The sequence below is a fragment of the Doryrhamphus excisus genome, linkage group LG2, assembly GCF_037039965.1.
Source record: "Doryrhamphus excisus strain RoL-2023G ecotype Guam linkage group LG2, RoL_Dexc_Guam_v1.1, whole genome shotgun sequence".
In the NCBI taxonomy this organism is placed as follows: Eukaryota; Metazoa; Chordata; class Actinopteri; order Syngnathiformes; family Syngnathidae; genus Doryrhamphus; species Doryrhamphus excisus.
Window position 1 is genome coordinate 6,255,581 of NC_136358.1, and position 15,615 is coordinate 6,271,195.

Consider the following 15,615-nt stretch of genomic DNA (forward strand, 5'->3'; position numbering starts at 1 on the left):
ATTCCATGCCTCATTAGCATTTATGCCGATTAGCTCATCTCCCTGATCAAAAGGGGACATCTCCGACTCCTCTTAATAATTGATGCTTTTAAACGGCTTAGTGCTTAAAAGAGCCCATCGGCTTAGCTGCCACTCACCCGCCCTTCACTGCCACACTTCCTCCTGGCGACCTTTGCCCTGCCTGGGTTCTCCTCTGAGTGCTACAGGCTGGTCTGCTCACCATCACTAGGTGGCAGCATAGCAGCACACAGATTGACAAGAAGCCACATGAAAGTCAGCCTGCTCTTATTGTGAAAAGACAGCCGAGCATCTCTTCATACTCATCTATCTCTTTTGTGCTAATTACTGGATCAATGAGGGGCTGTCGATGCCAGATCAATTGTAATAATGTTCCCCCGAGATCCATTAATGACCTTTTACGACCTTTTAAATCATACGCTTGCCTTGCTTAGTCCGTAAACGGCACACACGGTCAATGAAGAGGTCATTTCCAAAACAATTGAAACAATCAATGCCGATCCCTTTTAAAATATTAGCCTTTAAGACTGTTTCTCCTTCATAGTATAGCCAAAAGTAGTATGATGTCGTCTGAAAACTACAAATACAATCATTAATAATTCTTTAACAACTAAAAAAAATACTTATAACACTATGCTAGAAACTGACACATGTTGAACTTAAGTGGTGAACAAACCATCAATAACTGAAGAAGTATGTATAGGATTAGATAAGCTCTGCTTTTCCCTCCTTTTCAGGCATGTTAAATTATGGCGAATAAAGGAAAACTGCCTGCACTTTTTTTGGAGGTTCGCTCATCCACAATTCTTATGCGAAACATAACCACACACGCCTACCCAAACAAGCTAAAAAAAAAAAAACAGCTAGCATGTGGGAGCTAAGAGTGCACTTAACGGGACACACCTATTTTGACTATGAAGCCCTATTAAACAACAACAACAATTATTATTTACAGTACATAACTGACCTGTACTGTAAACCAAGCTACAGTGACATTGTTATTGCTATTGTAGGAGCTAACATGAAGGACTATTTTTCTGGTATAGTGATGCAGCACCCAGTCCAAAACAATGTGATAGGAACCCAATCTGACTAGGAAGTAGACAAGCAAATTGCTAGCCCACATTCCATGTTTTGTTTATGCACGGCTAGATGGACTGTGTTATCTTATCATGTGTAATGTGCGCCATGTATCACAATCAGTATCACAGTGACTTACTTCATTGATGGCTGTCCGTCTGGTCCAGCTGGTCTGGGGTATCTTTTGGGTAAGTGGAAAAAGATTCTATCACGGCAGGATAGAATAGCTGTTTTTGGCACAACAGCTTGTTGTGATGCAGTCTCTTGGAGCAGTGTTCTCCTCCCTATATACACAAAGCCTTTCCATGGATGGTGACACTGTATGACACTCAATGGAGCAGAAACACTCCATTTCTGTTACCATGGCTTGGTAAGCTCCAATATACACCACCAAAACATGGCGGTGTAATGACTTGACCCCAATCTACAAACTACAAAGTTTCATACCGTCATGCTCATCCTTCATATATTTACCCTCACAAAGAGAGTCCAAAAGTCGGTAGCGGCTCTCGAAAAGTCTGCAATGATTAGTAGTTGCTGTTGTTGATGAATGTACGTAGTAGTAGTAGTTCCTACCAGGCTATGTGAAATCAATGCACCTTGGAAAGGAGTTTCGGTAATATTTAAAATACGTAAAATTACGTAAAAAGTATTACATTTTGTAATGAATGTACCTGTTACTGTATGGTCACAGAATGTACATAAAGACATGTTTCGAGGGCTTTATAACCAAAACAGGTGTATCCCATGATGTGCATTGTTAGCTCCCTCATGCTAACTATTTTTCTCTCTTTAGAACAAGGATTGTGGATGATGGTCAAAATTCCAAAAGAGTAAGCTTGTATGGATATTCGGAATAAACTATTTACCATTAAGGGCTCTTGTCATAATGTATGTATGTAAATCTATAAATTAAACAAGAATTACTCTATCAATGCAGTTTTTATGTACATATTTTTTCAGACTGCCTATAGCCATGGTAGCTGTGTGCTTTTGTTTCCTTTGCTATGCTATGCTAACAAGCTTTCCAGTAGTGTTATTTACCTCTGCTTGTGCATTGTGTTTTTAATAATGAGCACCCTGCTCACTCAAGGATGTAAATATAATTAGAGAACCCCAATCTCAGCATTTACTGACTCAAAGTATAGTCATTACAAAAAGGGAAAACAGCAGCAGCAGAGATTCGTGCAATAATGTGTTAGTTTCACATTAAGCAGATTGATAAATAAATAAATAGGATTGTGAATGCATAATTGCTTGTGACAGATTAGCGCAGGAAGAGCAACTGTACGCTCACATTTAGGCGGTGATAATGACGACGCTGTGATTTCCCTTCCAGCGCTACGCGATAACACAGAGCTGTTAATTATCTCGCCGCTCTCCCTCTTTTTTTTTTTTTTTTATTGCAGCTACGCATGGCGCCCCTCTTGCCGCATATGACAGCGTGGAAGAGGGACAGAACCCCACCTCCCACCCATGCTAGATTTGAATGGAAAAGCGTAACCTTGTACTTGATTTCAACACGCCTCAGATGATTATCTCCTCCCTCGGCTTCATCCTCCTATCTCTTGTGTGGTTGTCAAGGGCAACTGAAGGATAGGGTTGTATACAGTAAGCACAGGTGACTCTGGACAGGTGTGTGCAGAAACCAAAACCCCTGCCTCCAGGATCATGCTAAGTCATAACTAAGTCAAGTCCTCAATTCTTTGTTTACAGAGATGTTGACTTGTGATGATAGTCTCTCATCATCTGTCATTGGTTTGGTTTTATCCACTTCATGTGAGCGGGATGAGGCTCACATATAACTGTTGAACTAGTGCTGATATGACCCCTTATACTTTTATAGCAGGGGTCGTCAATCTCGATCAAATAGTTGATCTTTGGAGCTTTGATGCTTTTCAATGCTAGTCTTCTCATCTGTTAATGTGACTTGTGTTTCTGATGCTCAATGTTGGGGCAGTAAAATATGACTTTGGTCTTCACACAGACAAGTGCCATCGTACACAGATGTACCTTACCTTTCACCCAAAGTCAGCTGGGATAGGCTCCAGCATGCGCCTGCAAGTATTATGTAAATACAGCAAGTATTTGGTGCCCAAGCTAAACATGACTACATGTGATTTGCAGTACTCGTTTTTACACAACTCCTCCATATCCTGCAGGTTTTGAGGCTATGACATGGCGACTCAAATGTTCCAGTTCCCTCCACAGATTTTCTACGGGATTAAGGTCTAGACTCTGACTAGGCCACTTCAGGATCTACTGTAGTGTTTTCTTCTTGAGACACTCATTTGTGGCTTTGGTAGTATGTTTTAAAGTATTGTCATGCTGGGTGAGGAAATGAGTTTCTCATTCAAGAGTCTACATGTACAAAAACAGAAAACTGACTGTCAAGGTAAAGGTCGAAGGTTCCCATGACTATAATGTCATTTAACGCATGCACACTCTTTGGTCGTGATTTATGATGGACATTTACTGGAGGTAATCAAACACACAATGACAAAACAGACAACATATATGTATGCTTATTCCTGAAGTTTGCTGACCAAATCATCCACTTGTAATAGCATCTGATTGCTATGTGTGTGTGCGTGCGCGCAGTACGTGCGCGTACTCTTCACCAGTTTAACATCCGAACCGCAGCGATTGAGGCTTTCTAATCTCTCTCTCTCTCTCTCTCTCTCTCTCTCTCTCTCTCCCTCTCTCTCTCTCTTTCTCTCTCGCTCTCTCTCGTCTTCCTCCTCCGCCCTGCCTGCCTTCCTGCCTCCCTCTGCTCTTCCTACCTGATCCAGATTCGGTTCCGGCGCCGTGAGCACCATTGCTGCAAAGCCGAGCACCAGCGGATAGGACCCGGTGGCGATCACTCCGGAGCCCGGCCGAGGAGCGAGCGAGCGGAGCACGGCAGGCCGGGCGCCGGCAGCAGGCGGCCGGAGGAAGGGTAAGGCACCTCGTTGCTTCATTTCACGACGTGTTGTCGAACGGACTGTGTGGTCGTGGCGGTGACTCCGAATCTCGTCGCGCGTCTTAATTCTAACAATTGGACAAGAGACGTGCACGTCAGGATGGGCGATCACACGCAGGCACGGATCCTGACAGCCGTCAGTGCAATGAGAGGCATCTCCATCCGGTGTTTGCTCCTCATAATCATTATCATCGTCATCATCATTCCCATCGCCATCCAGAAAGGCCATTCTGTGTGACAGCAAAGGAGGAACCCTGGAGGAACTGAGAACTTGTCTCCCTGTGTGCATTGTGTGTTTGTGACTGCGCGTGAAGTGAGTGTGGTGTGAGGGATGCAGACAACACAACTGATGCCTCATGTCTTCATCTCTTCCACAGTTGCTGCCAGCTTCTCCATCCAAGTCCCCTTCTTGTACCCCATCCCAAATCTGACCCTACATGGCATCCAAGCTGAACCCCAACGTCTTGCACGTGGCCGAGCTGAGAGAGTCGGTCCAAACGGACGCTGAGAGAACCCCTATGGTAGGTTTCCAAATGTTGTTGATGTTTTTACAATGTGTGGTAGTTTGCAAGGCATCCTGCTCAAAAGCTGTTTCTAATGGTTTGCTTTGCTTTTGATGAGTGCTCTCATTTTGAATTGTATGACCTCACATTAAAGTAAGCTAAACATCTAAACGTACTTTAAATTTAACCACATTTATTAATGATGGATACTTATTGTTTTGGGTAAATGTTTGTAAACCTGTATTTGGACGGTGGCAGTGCCACATTTTGCCTTTACAGCATACACCACCACCACCTCAATGGATTAGACATAAAGCAATCAATTAATAAATCAGCATGTGTTTCAAGTGTAGACTTACAGCTTTAATGTAAGCGTTTTGACATAAATATAGCATTTCACATTTAGAAATGAAAGCTACAGGGGAATTAGACACAGCATTGGATGTGTCAAATACAACTTTACTGTAAATACAAACACCTTTTTAATACTTTGATGACAATTCTTTGCAATCAATGAAGCCAATGGACACTGGCTCATCATCAAATGGTGAGTAATAAACATGATGGATATATTTACAAGTATGTCCACTCAAAGTGAAATGGAGATTATCTATAAAATGTACCGTTTGTGGTAATTATGTTATTAATGGTGGTGATAGAAGTTTGTAGTGGCTGACCCAGGTTTGATCCCTGCATCCTCGGGCATCTCTGTGTGGAGTTTGCATGTTCTCCCCCCGTGTATGCGTGGGTTTTCTCCGGGGACTACGGTTTCCTCTCACGTTCCAAAAACATGCTAAGTTAATTGGCGACTCCAAATTGTCCATAGGTATGAATGTGAGTGTGAATGGTTGTTTGTCTATATGTGCCCTGTGATTGGCTGGCCACCAGTCCAGGGTGTACCCCGCCTCTCGCCCAAAAACAGCTGGGATAGGCTCCAGCATGCCCGTGACCCTTGTGAGGATGAGCGGTACAGAAAATGGATGGAAGTTTTGTGAAAACGGTTCGTAATACATTGGCCCTCTGTTGCAAGATTAAAGGGGAACTGCTCTTTTTTGGAATTTTGCCCATCATTCACAATGCTGTGAAAATCGCAATCTTATCATGTACTCGTTCTTACATGATCACAGCATGTATATTCGTCAAAATAGGTGCGTCCCAATGACGTGCATTGTTAGTAAATATTAAGTCATTTTTTGCTGTTATAATGCATTGAAAAGGGAAAGAAATGTGTTGATGTTTCACAGAAGAATTGTGAATGATGGGCAAAATTCCCCCAAAGTGCAGTTCCCCTTTAATAAGGTAACCAAAATATGAGCTGTCAGTTGTCTTGAGTAAAGCGTACTGGTGTAGTATTCCATAACCAGAACCGGGTACTAGTCAGTTGAAAATAACCTGCAAGGTATTTTGGTGCCGGCCGACTTTATTTAGAGTATTCTCTAAACCAGAGGTGTCCACACTTTACCTACTGGGGGCCACATGCTAATAAATCAAAGGATGCACATTATGTATTATGTATGTATGTGTTGTTTTAGTATCAACAGTTCAGATTTTTCTCATGACTTAATACCTTTTAGCATTTTAATTTTAGAATGACACTGTGTCGCAGGCCAATACGAAACAAACGTCTCACCCTACTTATGCTTTTCTGGTGTCATGACAGGCAGGTGAGGCGGGAGACGAGTCGTCCGACAGCGACGGCGAGCAAGAGGAGACGTCGCATAAACTGATCCGCAAAGTGTCCACTTCAGGCCAGATCCGCGCCAAGGTAGGAGACCACTTAATTATACCTGGTCCACTTTCTGTCACATGGCCAAGTTTCCCATAGCTGAGATTACTTCTGGCAACCTTGGCAGGGCCTTACTGCAAGAAATTAGCACTTTGATGTTGCTCTCTCATTTCTTATTAATAAGAGGTTTTGTTATTAATAATAGATAACTGATCCGCCATGACTTCTGCTAGCTGTGCATGGCTAACTCTCAGATGACCTCATTGTTGCTGCGTTAAGTCAAGATCGTTAGCCATCGCCGCCATCGAGCATCCACTGTAAATCACTTTCGGATCGATCAGAGACATGGGATATGGCTCTCGGTTGCCATGGCGATAGCATCCCATTATTGGCAGCATCTGTCCACCGGTATTGGATATCATTGATTGGCGAGCACCAACGTGAGGATCGCCATTTGGCGGGACATTAAAAGAAAATCAAAAATAAGAACTTGCTGGGTGAGTGTGTGAATGGGTATTAGATTTTGGCAGGTGTCAATCAAATCTAAATAGATTTGATTGAAGCCCTCATCTGGCTTTTGGAGGCGGACCCAATAAGAGTCAAGTTTGTGTGCTTAATGTGAAATTAAAGTGGAAACAAAGTGAGCTCGTCCTCAGGCCACTGCTGGTAATCAATACATGTTAGCGATGATGTGTCAGTCATGTGACCTAGATTAAGCCCACTCAGGGATTGGCTCTTCCTCACAATGGCCTCCAGCGGATTAGTGTGTTTGTTGGTGTGTCCTGTTGGGACACGCACGTGCGCCGTAGCCCCTCCTTCTCCGCTGCCGCCATTGTCGCGCGCACTCGTTAGAGCGTCGCACTTGTTAGAGAGGTGCTAATTCCTCTCCGACATGACATCCTCGCCCCTGTCAGATTAATGGCTCGCTCGGCGGTCCTCAGATAATCACGCAGATGCTCCGATAGCCTTCAAAGATGAGATGTCTCCCTCTGCCTGCTTTTTTTGCCTCTAATTAAATATCTTTCCAGGGAGGAGGCTGGTGGGTGTCAGCCATGTTTTGTCAGACTAGCAGCTGCATTTTCACAGGACAGCCCCCGCCTATCAGTTGCATAGACTCTTGGCAGTGAATGCTGGGTCGCCGCTGTTTTATGGTCGGCGCCGTACTCACCTTGTGATGTGACCTTGCAGTCTCGCTAATTGCAAGTGTGGCTAACACTCGGCCAGCCTGACTTTTTAGGATGGATGGAGGTTGATTAATTCTGTCTCGCTTGTGTGACGCCATCCTGGTGGCACTTAGCAGTGGCCACCTTTGGTTGCTCTTAATCTTTTCAAAAGTGCCTCTTCTTCCTCCTCCGCTTGCTTTAAGTTTTACTTTCACGTTACGTAAGGCTTCACACTCTCCTTCCTCCTGTTTGCCTCATAGTAGAGGAGCTTTGACTAGGCCTCTCCCACACACACTAACAAACATACCTACATTATGCTTCTTTCCACATAAGCCAATTGACACAAAACATATCCTGGTTACTTTCCTCCTCGCTCCAGTTTCTCCTCCCTCTGCTCGGAAATTAATTGTCTTAATTAATTTTTTCAGCATACTCTGCCCTCACAATGCCACTCCTGCACTCTTTTTTTAGTTCTGTAATTGTCCTGCGGCCCGCCCAAGCTCATGAGTGGTTTTTCAACTGCTCTGAATAGCGCCGGAAATCCTCACCTTTTACCTCCGAATGTGAGCCAACACCCCACGAGAGACTTGGGCATGATGTAAAAGTCAAATATGCTTTGTGCATATCTATTTCACCAGCTAAATGGATTACTTTTCCCATAAGGCCTTGCAAATGAGGCCTGCCGACCTTTGTGGATATAGCTTTCTACAGGAAAAGAACTACTCTTCCCATAAGTCGGGTGTACAAATTGCAGTCCGCGGGTTGCTTTTTCTTTTAGTGGCCAGCGGCACATTTAAAAGTAAAAATTAAACTAGAAATTTGAAAAAAAACAACAAAAAAAAAAACAAGATGGAAGCAGCAGATGGAATATAATTAAAGGTTGATAATAATACATATTGTGTGTATATATATATGTACAGTAACTTCTTAGCATATCTACATCAGATTGCTTTTAGTCCGTGTTACGAGTCACTCGGTACACAAGACGAGATGATACTTGACATTGGGTCTACGAGAGCAAGACATCTTTGTAACATTATTTTTTAATAATGATGAATAATAATGATTAAGAATATTTTCAAATAATGCAATATTTCCTTTAATATGTCATCTTTCACTGTTGTTGTGGAATTGCCATTTGTAACATGTATTTCCTCACAAGCAATTTGTACTGTCTGTCAAACGTTTGCAGCATTTCTTGAAATGCTTGTTTTTCAACTGTATTAAACAGCAACATCTTAGTTACTTTCTGTGAGCGCATACAATTTTGCACGGTTGCTTTTGTGTTTTATTTACTTTGTCCACCCATCATCTGAGTGAGTGGTGACGTTCAGGAGGAAGGCTCAGTATTTTATAGTTTTTCCCCAGCGGAAAACTGTGTAGGTGCTTTTGTTTTCGGTGCGAAAGTTCATTGCCTTGCCTTTTAGTTTTGCACAAATTTGGCATACAGGGTCGTCCGTCTTGATGGGGTCACCTTGCTCATTTGGTTTGAAGTCGAAATATGATATATTTGTTATTATATTATAATAAATATTTGTGAGCATCTTTTTCCTTACTAATTACGACTATGTTACCTTGAAGTGCTCCTCACAAGGCAACACTCTTCTGCTGTGTGTAAGCTAGTGGCCCCGTCTCCCCTTACAGATACAAAGAGACTATGACTGAGAGGTCTGAAGAGGTCTCACTCTGTTTGCCATTGTGCCACAGAACTATGGAGTACTATGAATTCTGAATGACATGAATTGACTTTGTGATAGTTTTTTGGACCTTCCTAATCCTTATTAAGCAATTTAAAATGGAACACTTGGCATGATTTGCTTATTATTGGCTTCTCTTTTTGAAAAGTTACGTGATTGCGGATCCAAAGACAAACCATGGTGATAAATATATCCCGTTTATTGATTAAAATCTGAATATGAATGCATTAGGAACAAATAAATAAATAAATTCCAATACATGCAAAGACCATCCACCCTTTTCTGATTATATAATGTAGAATATTTCTGGCATTTTTGAGCCATGACCAACAGGTATTTTCAGTCTTTTCCTCCTGCCTCCTATTCCGGTAGCTTTGCTGCAGGGAGCGTTTGGCCTTACCACATTTGTTCACTTTTTATCTGCATCTTGCTCTCTTAGCGTGTGCGGGCATGTGTGTGTGTGTGGGTGTCGACTGCATCGAAGATGAGGACGAGTTATAGGTGTGCGCGTGGGACGGCGAAAGAAACGGGAGAGTGCGCACGCACCAGTGTGTGGGATGGCCAGCATTGTGTGAGCAAGCGTGTGTGTGTGTTTGTGTGTGTGTGCGTGCGTGTGTGCTTTGATTTACGCCCCTGGCTGGATGTGATACAGTTGCAGTGCTACGTGAGGGTCAATAGTGAGAGGAGGAGATGGAGAGACAAAAGGGAGGACAGGACAGAGTGATGAAGTAGTGTAGAGACTTATGTAAGACACTCAACCAACAAACATGCCTTGTGAATAGCCATGAACAGGTGGGCAGCCCTGCACTGGAGCACAAAATGCAGCATCATGGAAGGCTAGAAGATACCCAAACGCAGCATTACATGACCCTATAGGGAACCCAAACGCAGCAGTAAAGCAATGAAGCTCCATAATGTAATGCAATAGGACGCCCAAACGCAGTATCATACATCTATACACTATAGTAATAAGGTTCCTGAATGCAGCATCTGGAAAGTAATAGGTCACCCAAATGCAGCAACATGTGTAGCAAAAGGGCACCTGAATGCAGCATCAGTTACACCTAAACGCAGCATTATGTATAGTAAAAGGGTACCCACATGAAGAATCATGTATAGTCATAGGATGCCTAAAGGCAGACCTATGTAAAGAATAACACTCCCGAGGCACCTGAACGCAGCATCAAGGAAGCGATAGGACGCCCAAATGAAATGTCATGTAAAGCAATGACACCTAAAAGCTCCATAATGTAATGCAATCGGACGCACAAACGCAGTATCATATATATATACATATATATATATATACTATAGTAATAAGGTTCCTGAATGCAGCATCTGGAAAGCAATAGGTCACTTGAATGCAGCAACATGTGTAGCAAAAGGGCACCTGAATGCAGCATCAGTTACGCCTAAATGCAGCATTATGTATTGTAAAAGGGTACCCACATGCAGAATCATGTATAGTCATCGGATGCCTGAAGGCAGACCTATGTAAAGAATAACACTCCCGAGGCACCCGAACGCAGCATCAAGGGAGCGATAGGACGCCCAAATGAAGCATCGTGTAAAGCAATGACACCTACAAGCAGCACCATGTCACCCAATAGAGCTCCTGAGTGCAGCATCATGTATAGTAAAAAGCTGCCTGAATGCATCACGAAGTGAAGCAACAAGACACCAGAATGCAACATAACGTAAAGACATCTGTCTTGTTCTTTCCGCCCACCGTGTCTGCTCATCGTCCTTCCTGTCCCTCTTTGTCCTTCACGTCAGTCTTGTCCCTCTGCTGATACGTGCTTTTTTTTAACTCTCCCTTTGTTCTCTCCTTCCATCCTCCTGTGTCTCTCTCCCCTTCTGTCTTCTCCTTCTCCATCACGCCCTGTCATTCCTCCTCCCATAAGGCCTCAGCCTACGACAGGCCATTAACGACTGTGCGTGTGTGCGTGTGCGTTCGAGACAGAAATACAGAGTTAATGAGCTATTTTCAGCGCCTGTGTCAAACATAGTGACACTCACTTTGAACATGTGTTAATGCCAAGCAGAGAGCAGTACCACTCATGCATGGTGCGTTTAGGTGGTGACGGTGTGGTCGACTAAAGTACTCCATGTGTGCATTCAGTCAGTAGCAGCTGTGTGTTTGTATCATCGCTAACGAGCTCGGACCTGATGTGAGTTTGTATGTTTGTGTCGACACTCTAATGTGTGTAATCAATCACTGTGTGTATGTGTATGTATGTGCGCTTGCATGTGTGTATTGTACTATTAATCTCCCCCCCTCCATCTCCTGTCTGTCGCTTAATGGAGACTGACAACACAACTTTGACACACACCATTTCTTTGTTATCCTACCCGAGCCTTGACAGGATTAAGTGTGTTTTTGTTTTGGGAATTACAGTGTTTTTATTATTATTAGGGCGGCACGGTGGATGAGTGGTTAGCACACGGACCTCACAAAAATGAATGAATGAATTAATTAATTATTATTATTAATAGTATTTGCCTTTTTAACCTTTAAACCTCAAACTATTTCAGTTCACATTGTACATGGTATCTTTGAAGTGCTCTCTGCATCAGCCTCTGCATCCAAAAATAGATTCACTCTGGTTTCTTGTTTGCTTTTTCACTCTGTTTTTAACAGGAATTCACTCACACACGTGCTACGGAAAATCCGAATGAGTGTCTCTAAGTTGTGATGCTTGAGTGTCACATTATCCTGACATGTAGCGTAACCATGAATCAGCAACACACATCTGTTTATGATGCATTCACTATGTGTGTATGTGTGTATGTGTGTATGTGTGTATGTGTGTGTGTGTGCAGGGGCACGTGTGTGCATGTGGGGCAAGGTCAATACAATAAAGCAGCCACATCCCCGCTTTCTGTCAGACCCAAATGTCCTGTTGCTGTTTTTAGCTCTGTGCAGGATTACCCAAAAACTCAGTATGAAACTGTGTGCAGGGTAGGGGCCTATTAGATGTTGGTGCAGATCTGGATAAACGTGAGCACAAGTCCATTTTCCTTTGCATTCTTTAGCCATTTGAGTTCTTGCTCGGACTCCATGATAGAGCTTTCCGGGCAGAGCAATCACTCTGCCCTGAAGTCCAGCTCCTAGACTCCTTCCCCTGCTAAGTTCCTTCTCTCCTCCCTGAGTCATGGCACTTGAGTTGGCAGCCAGACATTGAATCATATCGAAGGCAAGTGTTGGAAAAATATCAGCAAGACAACAACAACCACGCCAGCACCCTCCCGCTTGTGTTTCCTTTCAACGGTGCAATCTGGGTGATGAGCGTGCCATGCACCAGAGGCTGAACGAGCGCACAAATCTCTTGCAACAGAGCGACCACATCCTTTCTTGCCTAAAAGGAGGTGATCAAATATCAGCGGGAAAAAGAGGCAGGGGGGTTGAGAGCGTCTTATGCATTAAACTTATGCCTTTTTTGGATTTAGACTCAGACAGACTGGGAAATTGCTTGGTTCACCAGATTGAGACGTGATGATAAGTACAATGAAAAAATAGGACTGGACAAACAAACCTTTATTTCTGCCGTCAGCCACGTTCCACAGATGGCTCCTGCGCCACACTTTGGACACCCATTTTGCAGGGAGGCGAGTGTATCCAAGTTCTGCCTTCTTAGCGATGTTGGTCAAGGGCTGGGTTACAGTTTTTTACAGCTTTCAGATTTGCATTGCACGGCATTACAGAGGTGGAGCTCACCTGCTTGGCAGGTGCATAGTTTTTGTTAATTGCTTGTGTTTAATTACTGAATAAATGCATGATGCAAGAAACACTTAAATGCACACCCTTATTTACTAAATATAGCAACCATGTTGCTAATCTGTCAACACCAATCTCTTCTAAAGGTGTGTTTTACAGAGAAGATGATTTTCGGTGCTTCAGTTGCTGACGCTGGAAACACCGAGGTAGGTTGGACTGCAGGGTCTGACTAAAGCATTTAATGTGTGCTTCCAATAATGCATTACGCACGGCCACCTCCATGTTACTCTATTATAATTCATGGTAACAATGCCATAGTTCATAGTCTGCTTGGCTTTTGGCTGCCGCGTTCTCACGATGCAATAGAATCTTGCACAAGAAAATTAGTTCAACAGTTGCACGCTATTTGTTGATGTCCAAGCACAAGCTGTAGTAATTCTACATTTGATCAATTTAAAGATTTGTCAGATCAACTCATGTAGATGTTTGGACTTGTCTGTACTCTAATTGAGCATTTTTAATGACAACGATCAAACGAGATTGTAGATACAAGTGGCTGAAATTAGTTTCCTCATGCCACACAGCTGGGGGACCAGCGTTCGATTCCGTGCATGCGTGGGTTTTCTCCGGGTACTCCGGTTTCCGCCCACATTCCAAAACATGCTAGGTTAAATGGCCACTCCAAATTTTCCATAGGTATGAATGTGAGTGTGAATGGTTGTTTGTCTATATGTGCCCTGTGATTGGCTGGCAACCAGTCCAGGATGCACCCCGCCTCTCGCCCAAAGAGAGCTGGGATAGGCTCCAGCACCCCACGCGATGATAAGCGGTAGAAAATGAATGAATGAATGAATACATCACATGATGGCACTCTTATTAAAACTAAGATGGATAGGATGGGCTGACTTGAAACCACTAGTAACTTCATGGAGTTTAATCGAATTACCATGAAATTTGGTACGCACCTTTCAAGGACATCCGGGCACTCGTGTGAAAAGTGTTTGCAAGATTGTTTGAAAAACATCAAGTAAATCGTCATTGCAATTTTGCAATTAAGTGTCCCTAAGTCATTGACCAATCCAACTTTGAGGATGTTTATTAGGCCTACATGTATGCTAGGATGTCTTACAAATCATGTTGAGTACAACTCAAAGGGGGTGCCAATACAAACGATGTATATACCGTAACTGTATTCATGATGTGTGGAGCAGTGTGTTGTCACTGCTGCGGGATTCCCATTTTCCTGTCTCCTTGTCAGACGGAATGAGGACAGCTTCAAAAGACACACACACACATTTGTCATGCATTCTGCAGCACTAACCACTCAGTGAACTCCAGAAGGGCTATTTTTGGCACTGCATGTGTCTGAGTTTAAGATATGGAGCTTCTTGCAGCTGCACACATTTTATTACCCACACTTTTTTCCTGTCATTCTTTTTCCTTTTCTTTCTTTATTCCTCCTGTCCTTTGCTGATATGCCTGCCGGTGTGAGCGACCAGGCATGCGGTGCAGCAATCTGTTGCCTGTCAGAACAACAACAACACACACACATGCACACAGAAAAACACCCTTTTACATAGTGCAGCTTTGCATTAACATGCACGACAGTGACACTCTATTTGCATGCGCAGCTTCATCATCCATCCTCGCCATTTTAGGTACGTGACAAGTTATATTCATACACGCTCACTTTAATCAAAGCCCAATTAGAAGGGTTAATTCGTTTTTTTTTCTTCCCATGTATGGAGTAGAAATGAAACTTCATGTTGAAAGGTTACTTCCTTATGTGCTTTATGTGGCTTGTTTACATTGTAGGAGCTCAGTAATCTGATTAGAATCTGAAGCCGTTTACTGTTCTCTTGCACACACACACAGACACACACACACTCCCATGTAGATCACCTGATACTACACGAGGTGGAGAACAAAAGAGGCAAAACAAAAGAGATAATAGGAGGAGTGATTTAAAATGGCACCAATTAAAGTCATTGCTATCGGCACCAAAGTGTGTGAATTCTGACGCTATAATCACTGAGAAATTAAATCTGAAGCTCAGAATGTTACAACATCCTTTACAGAGGTTTCCACTGAAGCCACACACACGTTCATAAATACTGTATATACACAAGTGTCCTGTTTTAGAACCTCCTCTGGGATGTAACAGCTAAATTTAGATCTCTGTTTGGTTAAGCACATCTGTGTCAAAAAAAAAACTCAGTGCCTCATGCGCCCGTGCAGTTCTTCATTCACAACAGACAAAACAACACAGAATAGTCTCTCTGTAGTATGTTTTTTATTTTTGATAAAGCCAGCGTATCTCATCAGATTTGCAGTTGTACCGAGTGAAGTGGTAATTAACAAGTTTGTTTCTCGACTTTGATCAAAAGTTCAAGCAGCTGAAATCGTCGAGCCGAGAGTAATCCTTCGAGGCCACCAAACGCAGCACAGATATTAATTTTATCGGCTAAATCGCTGCGGTGAAAAAGCAGATTATTACGGTCTAGACATGCTGCTGTGTGCCTCATCCATCACGTTGTCAGAGACACAAGAGTCCAGGGTGGCCGTAACTTGTGTGCCTTGCCTAAAATAGTCCATAATGGTGTGTGTTATGAAAAGGGAGTGTTTCGTTTTCAACCCAATTTAGGTCAGCAATTTGACAGGCAGTAAAATAACCACTTTTTTCAGTAAAGAATCATCTAAGGTTTTACCATTTCCAAAACAATGATCAGATTATTGTTACCAAGTCAT

At 43.0% G+C, this 15,615-nt stretch overlaps 1 protein-coding gene across 2 annotated transcripts in view; it reads left to right on the plus strand.

Annotated features, from left to right (window-relative positions):
- Positions 1–3,890: 3,890 nt before the first annotated feature.
- Positions 3,891–15,615, plus strand: part of LOC131125451 (diacylglycerol kinase delta) — a 30,075-nt gene continuing 18,350 nt past the window's right edge. For both annotated transcript variants that reach the window (XM_078796712.1, XM_078796713.1), the window contains exons 1-3: positions 3,891–4,036; positions 4,438–4,581; positions 6,224–6,328. In XM_078796712.1, coding sequence (XP_078652838.1) covers positions 4,498–4,581; positions 6,224–6,328 — 189 coding nt within the window. In that variant the 5' untranslated portion in view covers positions 3,891–4,036; positions 4,438–4,497. The remainder of the gene's footprint in view (positions 4,037–4,437; positions 4,582–6,223; positions 6,329–15,615) is intronic.